This window comes from Pteropus medius, unplaced genomic scaffold (assembly GCF_902729225.1).
Source record: "Pteropus medius unplaced genomic scaffold, Ma_sr-lr_union100, whole genome shotgun sequence".
In the NCBI taxonomy this organism is placed as follows: domain Eukaryota; kingdom Metazoa; phylum Chordata; class Mammalia; order Chiroptera; family Pteropodidae; genus Pteropus; species Pteropus medius.
This window is the reverse complement of record NW_024352784.1, coordinates 4,420,792-4,433,285: the sequence shown is the minus strand read 5'-3', so window position 1 is coordinate 4,433,285 and position 12,494 is coordinate 4,420,792. Positions and strand designations below refer to the sequence as shown.

General features: G+C 33.9%; 1 protein-coding gene across 3 annotated transcripts in view; it reads right to left on the bottom strand.

Moving 5' to 3' along the window:
• The window catches only part of PPME1 (protein phosphatase methylesterase 1), a 64,290-nt gene that overhangs the window by 25,801 nt on the left and 25,995 nt on the right, over positions 1-12,494 (bottom strand). For 2 of the 3 annotated variants that reach the window (XM_039848032.1, XM_039848031.1), the window contains exons 4-5: positions 1,806-1,863; positions 1,302-1,353 (exon numbers count right to left, since the gene is read on the bottom strand). In XM_039848032.1, the coding sequence (XP_039703966.1) occupies positions 1,302-1,353; positions 1,806-1,863 (110 nt within the window). Of the gene's footprint in view, positions 1-1,301; positions 1,354-1,805; positions 1,864-6,690; positions 6,713-12,494 lie in introns of all 3 variants that reach the window. The other variant, XM_039848033.1, reaches the window with a different exon arrangement.

Here is a 12,494-nt window from a genome sequence, read left to right as displayed (position 1 = left end):
TTAAATGATGTATTTCACTTTTTTGTCAACAGTCAAGAAACCCTTTAAATTATTAAAAATCATTGATAAATCTTTCTACAGATATCATTAACATACTTATTTCATGCTTTACTGTTCTCATATTACAAAGGCATTAGAAACAACTGAAGGAACAGATTCTTGGCTCCTTCACTGAGGTTTCTCAGGGATGTGTTCATTGAGTAGAATGGCATTCATACATTGTTTTCTCTCTTTCCTTCAAGTTGAATGATCATAATTCTAGTCTAATTGTGTGACCCCATGTAGTTATTCAAACTATCTGAGATAGTTTCCTCATTGGTAAAAAAGTGATATCTACACTACAAAGTTAATAATGTAGATAAACTAAAATCAATCAATAAATTAATTATTCTTAATAAATGCTTATTTTACACTCAATAAAGCCTGGCAGATAGAAAGGAAACAAATAGTACCTACGAAAAGAATGAAATTCTGGCTACAAGAGTTTGGGTTCTAAAGGAAAAACAGTTTACTCTTGGATTAAATCTGGTAAAACAAGAAGGGACAAGATATTTTTGGCCAAAGTTGGTTAAATACTTGAGAAGACATGTATTAAGTACATGAGAGAGCATGTATTATAGCAGGATAGAAAGAAGCATCCTGCTTACAATACAGGATAGTGGTTTCTAAACACCAGTTTTGGGACTGGCTGTATCAGATTCCTTTACAGAGCTTTATCAAAATATAAATGCCCAGATCTCACTAGAAGCATTAATTCAGCAGATGTGGGGTAGGGCCAAATAATCTGTATTTTAATCACTTCTCATGCGACTTTGATGAGCAACCAGGCTTGAGAGCCACTGTATACACTACATTCATCTATTACTTTGAGGCCCAGGGTATAATTATTTATTCTTTAATACCCTATTTCTGTCTTACTATGAAGTTGGACAAAGAATGCGGGCAGGATACCTTAAGAACATCTCACAGGGCCTCTTGTATACAACCACTTTTCCAAGAATGGGTCCCCAGTAGATATCCAGATTCTATTCAACAAAAGGAAACTTTTCAAAAGCCAACACAAACTAAACTGTGCCTTGAAGAATTTTCAAATACTTTATGTATGACCATCACATTGAATATACCAAGAAAGATGGATGTTTCTTTCATGAGTAAAAAGTACAGAGACACCAGACATAGAAGTAAAAAAGAACACAGAATGTGCTAATTATTGTCCAACAACTCACAAGGAGAGTGATAAAGGTATACTACCATTTATAATAGTAATGGAAGTCAGGCGATGTATAAACAACCTTACTTACTTTGCCATTGTTTCTGCAGACAGATCTTCAGAATTCTTGACTTTTGTTTCACCTAAAAAGAAGATATTTAAAAAATAAAATTCCCAAGGATAGGAATTATAAAAGCAAGAGTATTCTCTTTTAAAAATCTCACTTTTGGACAATGAAATGGGAACTTGCCAGTTGTATATGGTGGGTTTAGCAAGGATTTTCTATGTTACAGACAAATCTTTATAGTTGTATACACTATGGAGGATAATTACAATAGCCTAACAGAGGTTTATTCACATTCCTTATACATCGCCAGCATCCGAATTTGGTTACATTAAAGGACATTTTCTTAGCTAAGTTATATATGTGTGTTTATAAAATATTTATAACAACTGCAAACTAGGACTTCCATCAAAAATGCCCAAATGGAACAGACCAGGTTATTTTATGACTACACTGAAATTTATAATATTGAACACTATGCAAAGAGCTTAGCAAATGTGGCACTCAGAACTAATTAAGAACTTCACTCACCATGACCTCGCAGATCCAAAGCCACAATCCTACACTGAACCCTACTAATGATCGCTGCCTAGGAGGAAAAGGAAAAATACAACAAGGTTAGCAAATCTTTCTCTGTTACCAATGATAACTTTATTGAATGAACTGCCATCAGAATTCTAGGATCTCAAGACAACCAAAGGAAGACTTTCCACTTTTGAGCAAAATTTTAAAAATGATTCTCTGCTTTTTGGGTACACATTCTAGTCCTATCCCAACTTAAAAATATGGCTTTCTCTACCTAAATCCCTCTTTAAACTTTAACTCTTCCTAGCTTGTCATGAAACACAGAGTAAGTACCTCTGAGCAAAGACCCCCTGTGTTCTGCTATTAACTATGATTTTCATCCATCTTTCTTGGTTATCTTTTTCCTACTCTGGATGGGAAACTCCCTAGATAAGGACCATGAGTCAGTTAATATCTTGGCTCAGGATGTCACACAAATGTAACATTCAGATCATGAAATAACCCTGAAAGCAGTATAAGTCATGAAATCTATCAAAAATTCACTTTAGATGCAGGAGTACACACAAGCTTGTCCAGCAGTTAAATAAAAATATATTTAAAAAAGAAATCACAATATCACGAGAGGTACAATCTTAGAGGTTTAAACAAACCTCAAATAATTGGGAATTTCCTCAACTAGATTGACGATAATACAGCACGACTAATGTTAGTAAATGTCATTAATGTTTTTTAACATTTAAGAGACCTGCCTAGCCTAACCCTCGCATTTTATGAATGAGGAAATTGAAGTCAAGAGATAGAAAATTATTTGCTCAGGGTCACATAACAAGTCAGTAGTAAACACAGAATCAAGGTAAGTTACCAATGTAATAGTTACTGTAGAAAACAAGTCAGATTTCTTAAATTGTATCTTCCCTCATTTTATTTTCAAGTGATTAAGTATATCATCTTGAATATATTATTATAAAAATGTTGAAACATAGAAAATTAATAAAGAAAGGAAATCCTTGATTTGCCATCCGAATGTAGCCCCTTGTCACCTTTTTATTTCTTGTGATATTCCTCCCGAACTTTATTGAGATATTACTGACATATAAGTTTAAAGTGTATAATGTAATGATTTGATACATGTATATACTGCAAAATGATTACCACAATAAGGTTAATTAACACCCCCATCCCTGTGTGTGTGTGTGCATGGTGGTAACATTTAAGATCTACTCTCTTAACAACTTTCAAGTATGTAATACAGTATAATTCATTATAGTTACCATGCTGTCCATTAGATCCCCAGAACTTATCCATCTTATAGACGGGAGCTTGTATCCTTTGACTAACATTTCCCCATTTCCCACACCTCTCAGCCCTTGAATATCACCATTCTAATCTCTATGAATTCAGCTTTTTTTAGATTCTGCATATAAATGAGAACATACAGTATTTTACTTTCTCTGACTTATTTTGCCTAGCATAATGTCCTCAAGGTCCTCCATGTTGTAACAAAAGGTAGGATTCCCTTCTTTTATACCTGAATATGTGTGTATCACATTTTCTTTATCCATTCATCCATCGATGGAATGGATGCTCAGGTTGTTTCTATGTCTTGACTACTGTGAATTACACTGCTATGAACATGGGCATACAGATATCTCTTTGAGATAGTGTTTTTATTTCCTTTGTATATATCCATAAGCGGGATGATCGAGAGTATGGTAGTTCTATTTTTAATTTTTTGAGGAAGCTCTATACTGTTTTCCACAGTGGCTGTACTGATTTACATTCCCACCAACAGTGCACAAGGGTTCCCTTTTATTTCTACAGCCTCACTGACACTCGTCTATTGTCTTTCTGTGATAATAGGCCATTCTAACGTTGTGATAGAGGTGATAGATATCTCATTGTGGTTTTGACTTGCATTTTCCTGATGATTAGTGATGTTAAGTATCTTTTCTTATATCTGTTGGCTATTTGTATGTCTTCTTTGGAAAAATGTCTGTCTATTTAAGTCTTGCACATTCTTTTTTTTTTTTTTTTTTTGGCTATTGAGTTGTATGAATTCCTTATCTATTTTGGATATTAACCCCTTATCAGATAGATGATTTGCAAACATTTTCTCCCATTCTATAGGGTGCATTTTCCTGTTTCTTTGTTTTGTCTATGCAGAAGCTTTTTAGTTTGATGTAGTCCCACTTGTTTATTTTTGCTTTAACTACTTTGGTGTTATATCCAAAAAATCATTGCAGAGACCAAATGTCAAGGAGCTTTTCCTGTTTTCTTCCAATAGTTTTACAGGGTCTTACATTTAAGTTTCTAATACATTTCAAGTTAATTTTTGTGAGTGGATCCAATTTCATTCTTCTACATGTGCTTATTCAGTCTTCTGAACACCATTTATTAAAGAGACTATCACTTCCCCCATTGAATCTTCTTGGCTTCCTTATCAAATATTAGTTGATTGTATATGTGCAGGTTTATTCCTGAGGTCTTGATTCTGTCCCTTGGCCTGTGTGTCTGTTTTTATGCCAGTATCATATGTCATTTTGATTACTATAGTTTTGTAATAAAACTTGAAATTTTATTAAAGGAATTGTGATGCCTTTAGCTTTGTTCTTTTCTCTGAGGATTGCTTTGGGCATCTGAGGTCTTTTGTTGTTCCACACGAATTTTAGGATTGTTTTTTCCTATTTCTGTGAACAATGTCATTGAAATTTTGATAAGGACTGCATCAAATCTATAGATGGTTTAGGGTAGTATGAACATTTTAACAATATTAATTCTTCTGATTCATGAGCATGGGATATCTTTCCATTTATTTGTGTCTTCTTCAATTTTTTTTCAACAATGTCTTATAATTTTCAGTGCACAGATCTTTCACCTCCTTGGTTAAATTTATTTCTAAGTATTTTCTTTTTTTTTATTTTTTGATGTTATTGTAAATAAGATCATTTTCTTTATTTCTTTTTCAGATAGTTCACTGTTACTACATTAAATCACATTTTAAAAATCACCTAGAAAATCAATTCTGTTTCTACTTCTATTACTCTAACTAATGAATAGCTTTAAAAAGAACAATGGACTGAAATTCTACTATATGTTACTATTTGTTCCTGAGAGTTAATTTATAGGAGTTATTTAATACATTATGGTGGTAGTAAAGCCTTCAATGTCAAAAAAATAAACCTGTTTTGGAAATAAAATTAAATAACAAAGATAGTGTCAAATTTGCTTGACTGCTATACATAAAAAAAAATGTAAAACAAGTCCAGAAGACAGCAACAAAATATCCATTTAAGGCAGGAACTAGTGATTCCAATTTTAACTTAAAAACAATAATTTACAATCTCATGTGTCTGTCAGAAGACACTGACAATATTAAAACAAATTTTTCATTCACTTATTTAACAAATCTTTCTAAACTACATCTGCTAAAAATCTGGCACCAGTTAGTAATGGGGTTACACTATGAAAAAGACAAGCAATGTTTCTGCTCTCATGATGTTTACATTCTATGTGGCAGAGGAAGACAAGAAAAACAATAAATGAGCAAAGTAAATTCATAGAGCAGCACATTTTAGAGATAACATAAGTGTCAGAGTATGTCTATGTTAGCCATTCCAGATCTTTCTCAATGAGTATAACTTTGCCACTTCTAGAATGGCTGCGTGAAAAGCAGCTATTTAAAAACCAGACTTTCCCATTTTTTTCAATAGAATTCACAGTGTTAGCAATATCAGCAATAACAGCATTAGTACTTAATATTTATTAAATCATACTATGTGTCAGGCACCAATCTAAGTGCTTCAAATAAATTATCTAACTTTCTCTTCACTACTCTCTTATTCAGACATAATTTTCATCCTGTTACAGGTGAGGACATTTTATAGAGAGATTAAGTAACTTGCCCAGGGCCAAACAGCTAATAAGAGTTAATAAGTGGTGAAGCCAAGGTTAAAATCCAAGCAGCCTGGCTCCAGATGGTTCTCAACCCTGACTGCATAAAGGAATCACATTAGAAGCTTCAGGAAATACTATCCACCAGAAATTCTGACTTAAGTGATCAGGAGAAGGTCCAGGGTATCTATACATTTTAGAGTTCCCCAGGTGATTCTAATGTACAACCAAAATCCAGCCTAGCCCTAGACTAGAGCATAAGACACAAGAATGGAAGTAAAATCATTTTTTTGTGTCACTTTGTTATCTCACCACATTATCTACATGAGAAGTAGGCTGGGAAAATATTAGCCCAATTTTTGTAGCTGACAAAACAGGTTCTGAGAGGTAAATCAAGTATTGGTAAAGGTGTGAAGAAACAGGTATCCTCATAGACACATGATATCCTCAAATTTTATAATTTTGGCTAATTTGATAAGTAAAAAAGTGGTATTCTTTTATTTTCCTTTATATTTTCCTCATTAATAGCAAGATAAATCCATTTTTATAAGTTTATATATCCTCCTCTGTTACTTCTATACCTTGTACATAGATGTGTAAACTCATCTAAAACTGAATGCTTGAGTCAAGCACTTTATCAGGAACCATACATCTTTTGTTTATTCTCACAACCACCCTATTAACTAGGTGGTATTATACCCATTTTACAGATTAAGAAACTAAAGCTTGATAGATTAAGCTGTTTTGAAATTCAAACCTCAATATGTTTGAGATGAAGGGTTCTTGAAATTTTTGCTATATTATTTGTATGCTGGTGCCATCTCCATTTTCCTATCTTCCCTATTAGACTTAAAACATCAAATGAACAAGAAGATAGCAAATATGTTTAATTCTCCACTGTATCCATAGCATCTAGCATAATGCCTGGTACAAAGTAGGAGTTGAACAAGTATTTGCTGATTAACTGATCTTGTTAAAGAGTAAATTCTCATTTTCTTACCTTGAGTAACCCAGCACAAAACCTGAAATATAGAATATACTCAGTAAATATTTGCTATCATGAACTGAATTAACCAGAAGAAACAACAGGAATCAGCAGCCATTTCAGATTAAATTCTTGGCTTCCATCAATTCACACTTGTTCTGTCCAGGTCCCTTAGAGGAACCAAAGCTGAAAACACCTGCAGGCTGGCAAAATCCAGCCTGCTGAGGCTGCATGTGTTGTTAATGAGTTCCCACTGCTCCTCTTCTCTCTCAGCCAAACTTCAATTTCTGCTTAGTTCTGGATTCTCCCACAGCAATTAGGCCAGTCTGTTATACCCAGTACTTGCTGATGGAGAGGCCTATAGAAGCCCTAAATATTATGTTATCCACTATATATCATCAACTTGATTATTATAGCAACAACTACAGTAATAACTAATTTGTTGGCTATAGCCAAGGAATAAAGAATTCCGAAAAATTAATTTTCTAGAAATCTAAAGCTTACTCTTTAAAACACCATAAAATTTCCCTCTATTATAACTCTTTGACAGTTCTACAAAAATGATTATATAAATACATACACATATATATATTTTTCCTGTTACTAAAGCCAAAGTAGAAATGCTTTCTCTTGACAGTTAATAGGACTTCTTTAGGTAAATCTCTGGAGTACTCCCCAAAAAACCCACAAAATATTTAGATGCAAAAGGGGTTCTACTCAGGTTCAGGGATTTTACAGAATGATGGATAAGAAGGAACTGTGAAGGATATACTCACAATTAAATCCTACAATATGCATTGTGCTGGTACACTACCAAAATGGTGCTCATTTTTCCTCTGCAGAGGGCCAGGGCCACTTTCAAATAGTCTTAATTATTAGAAGTTCTGCCTTATTTGTGTCAAAAATATGTCTCTAGGGTTTTTGCCCTGAGTCTCTACTCTTAGGCAGTATAGAACGAGTCTTCAGAGAAACATGTACACTGGAGGCAGACCGAGTTAGGTTCGAGTTTTGGTGCTGTGACCGGCTGTGTTATTTCTCCAAATTTTAATGTTCTCATCAGGCTAACCTCAGAGAAATACAGAAAGGATTAAAAGGGATCATGTAGGTAAGCACTAAGCACAGTACCTGGCACACAGTAGATGTTTAAAAGATGTAGCTTTAAAAGATTAATACTACAGTTGAAAGCAAGTATTAGGTAGCCCAAGTCTTTCCTTTCCTCAGGCCAAATATTTTCTGTTCCTTCAACGTTCCTTGAATGCTATAGTTTCAAGTACTCAAATCCTGGCTGCTCTTTTCTGGACAAGTTCCAGTTTGCCAATCTTCCTTTAACTTGTGGGATCCAGAACTGAATAGAACCTTTGACTACAACTTTTAGATTGAAAGAAAATTTTTCCTTTGAAAATAGTTTCCTTTGAAGAAAAAAAAACATAAAGTTAGGAAAGTAATAAATATACAAATGAAAGAAAACCTAGAAATTAGAAAAACAGAAAAAAAGCTTTCTTCTACAGTGTCCAGGAGAATTGTTTTAAAAGGTTGTAAAATATTCTTTCTCATAGGTACATCCAGTTTATTTAACCATTTATTTATTATTAGACATTGGGATTGTTAATTTTAGACAAATAGCTTTTCCTATATTTGGTATTTTTCCTTAGAACAGATTCTTAGAAGTAGGAGTATAAGTTCTGTGTTGATGGTATAAATATTTTGATAATTCAATCACAGTGCTATATTACTTTCCAAAAGAGCTCTATTTACAATGCCATTGGCAATGTTTGAAGGTGTTTATTCTCTAGTACCTTTGCCAACACTGAAGATGAGCTTTGAAAAATATTAATTTGTATATAAAAAAATGATACCTCCCATGAATCATATCTGATTACTAGCGAGAGTGAACATCTTCATGTCTGTTTGTTCTCCATGAACTGTCTCTTCACGTCCTTTGGCCTTGAGTTTCCTGGAGTGGGATTTTTCTAACCATGGTATTATATACTTCTTTATGTATCAGCCATATGTAAATGACTTACTGTCATTTGATAAAGACTTTAGGATAATTACATACTTTTCTGCCTTCTTAAATAGAATACAATGAACAAAATTTAACCTTTTCTTAATTGTTCAGGATTGTCATTAACTTATTCAAGGAAGAACTACTGAGCATCAATTCCATGTTAGGCCCTGTGTGCTAGATATATAAGAGTGAATAAGGCATAGTTCCTGATATCAAGGATCTCATAATCTAGCATCATAAAAATCAATCACAGTTGTTCATCTCTTCCTTTGGCTGTTAATATACTCATCCTCCTGCTATGCTAGTGTCTTTTTGCTTCTATTTTATTGCCTTATTTTACCAATTATCACCTGGGTGAAAGGCTAAGGTAAATTCTGCCTTTTGTGATTATAAGGTGTTTAATTTTATTCCTGCTGTTTGTCAGAACTGCCTTCTGGATCCCAAGACATGTTCCAGTACTTGAGGACATATGAGCTCTGGAGTCAAAGTCAATTGCTAGAGCACTAACGTTTATGCAGCTACTTTTATTTTCAAAGCACAGTCACATATAAACTCGTTCAGTAGGCTGGTACACTGGCAGGAATAACAACGACAAAAAAGGGCGGGTAAATTTAACCAGCCAAAGTCCAAGCTATTAAGTTAATTGAGTAGTAGAGAATTCCCTAGATTATACAAGTAAACCAGGTAAGCAACTGAGACATAATGATCTATCTACAAAAGAGTTTCACAAAATGTGGGATGTTAACAGATGTTTTAGAAAAAAGGAACCGAGTGGTCAAATACATTTGGAAGACACAGTTGAAATTAGATTTCTTTAGAATATCATCCTAAAGGCTTTAATGATACACTGATATGTAGGCAAATTTCCAAAGGAGAGATAAGAGAAGAATATTATATATGATATTTCTCAAACTCATTTAATCACAAAATCCCTATTTCATTAATCTCTGGTGGAATTTGTAATCCATAGAATATATTTTGGTAAAAGTAGAACTAGAGATATCCTTTACAATGATAACAAGTATTGTAATGACAGCAGCTATTTATCAATCATCTCTTCTATGTCAGGCACTTTTCATGTTATTTCACTGTTCCTACATATGAAATTAAAATACTTAATATCAATACATGTAAAAAAATAGCTTATTATAAAAATATTTGTACAAGGATTTATAAGTTACAGTTTTCATATCTATTATTTTATATAATCTTCGAGAAATCTTAAAGTGTAAAGAGACTGTATTTAGAGAATAAAGGCTTATGTGGCTTGCTCAACGGCTTAAGTAGCTTCCTCAAGGATATAATTAATACTAGTACTAGTAAAATCGGGGCTAGAAATCACATCTTCCAACTCCCACTTTATTGTTCTTTACCTCTACCTCGATCCTTCATCTTTAAGGACTCTGAATGCTCAAATAGATAACGGTAGCTCAGATTTTGCACTATAGTACTAGGGAGCTGCTCAAAAGTTCAAAGAATATAGTAAGGCTACCTACGGCCTATATATGTAATTCTCATCAAATTTTACAAAATCTTGTAACTAATTAAGTACTATCCTTGGAATAAAGCTTTTCCTAGCCACAGACTACTTTTTGACAAATTTCTATGAAGCAGAGCCTGGAGTCACTATCCCTAGCAACTTTCAATATAGCTGTGTGAATGTGATGTGTCAATTAAGATAGTGCCTCTTTCTTCTCCACAGTCACAGATCTCTTTCCTTCCATGTCTCCAACATGTTAATTGCCCAGTGACAGTGTATTAGCTTAGAGCAGAGCCAGGCAAGTCATGATACATGAGCCATTCTGCTGGCTCGGATCTTGGTTCAGGGCAACCAGAGTAAATTACTACTACAGCTGCTACATTAGAAACATGTTGCTGTTATTTCTTCATTCAAAAACATTCCTTGAGCATCACTCTGCCCAACTTCAAATTATACTACAAAGTGACAGTAATCAAAATGGCTTGGTATTGGCAGAAAAACAGACACATGGACCAGAGGAACCGAATCAAGAGCCCAGAAGTAAACTCATATTTATATGGGCAAATAATTTTTGACAAAAAAGCCAGAAACATACAGAGGAGAAAGGAAAGCCTCTTCAATAAATGGTGCTGGGAAAACTGGAAAGCCACCTGCAAAAGAATGAAACTAGATTGCTATCTATGACCACACACCAAAATTAACTCAAAATGGATTAAGGACCTAAATATAAGACCTGAAACAATAAAATGCATAGAAGAAAACATAGGAACTAAACTCAAGGACCTCGGATTTAAGGAGGATTTTATGAATTTGTCCTCAAAGGGAAGGAAAGTAAAAGCTAAAATAAATGAATGGGACTACATCAAACTAAAAAGCTTGTACTCAGCAAAAGAAATCGTCAACAAGGTAAAGAGACAACCATCTGAATGGAAAAATATATTTGCAAGCAACGCCTCCAATAGGGGCCTAATATCCAAAATATATAAAGAACTCATACAACTCAACGACAACAAAAAAGCAAATGATCCAATCAGAAAATGGGCAGAGGACCTGAACAGGCACTTCTCCCTAGAGGACATACAAATGGCCAACAAATATTTGAAAAGATGCTCAACATCGCTAGCTATTAGGAAAATGCAAATCAAAACCACAATGAGATACCATCTGACACCTGGTAGAATAGCTATAATCAACAGGACAAGTAATAACAAATGCTGGAGAGGATTCGGAGAAAAAGGAACCCTCATACACTGCTGGTGGGACTGCAAATTGGTACAGCTACTATGGAAAACAGTATGGAGGTTCCTTAAAAAACTAAGAATTGATTCACCATATGATCCAGCTATCCCTCTACTGGGTATTTACCCCAAAGACTTGAAAATCCGAAAAGATATTTGCACACCAATGTTCATAGCAGCATTATTCACAGTGGCCAGAACATGGAAACAACTGAAGTGGCCTATGACAGATGATTGGCAAAAGAAGCTGTGGTACATATACACAATGGAATATTACTTAGTCATAAGAAGAGATGAAATACTGCCATATGCGACGACATGGATGGACCTCGAGATAATCATGCTAAGTGAAATAAGCCAAACAGAAAAAGTCGAAAATCACGATATCACTTATATGTGGGATATAAACCTAAAAGCAACAAATAAACAGGACAAACAAATAGAGATTCATGAACATGGACTATAGACTAGTAGTTACCAAACTACTAGTTTGGTAGTAGGGGTGGTAGAGGAGGGAGTAGGTAAACGGGGTAAAGGGGGTCAAATATACAGGGAGGGGAGGCGAGAAGTGGGTAAAGGAGATCAAATATATGGTAGCTGAAGGAAACTGGACTTTGGTGGTAAACACAACAATAGAATATACAGATGTTAAATTAAAATGTACATCTGAAAATTATATCATTGTATTAACCAATGTTACCCCCAAAAACTTAATTTAAAAACAATTCCTTGAGCATATATTATGTGCCAGGTATAAATAAGCCATAATTTTTGTCTCTAAAAAAGCTTACAATTGAGCTGAGGAATGTAAATGACTAAAGCTATGCTACTATGGACTTGCGATGTGGCTAGTTCAAACTGAGATGTGCTCTAAGTATAAAATACACACTGGATTTCGAAGGTAATATAAAAAATAATGTGAAATATCTCAACAGTAACTTTTATATTAATTCCTTGTTGAAATGATAATATTTTGGGTACAATGAATTAAATAAAATATATATTAAAATTAATTTCACCTGTTTTTTTATCTATTTAATATCCCTACTAGGAAATTTAAAATTACATATATGGCTTGCATTATATTTTTATT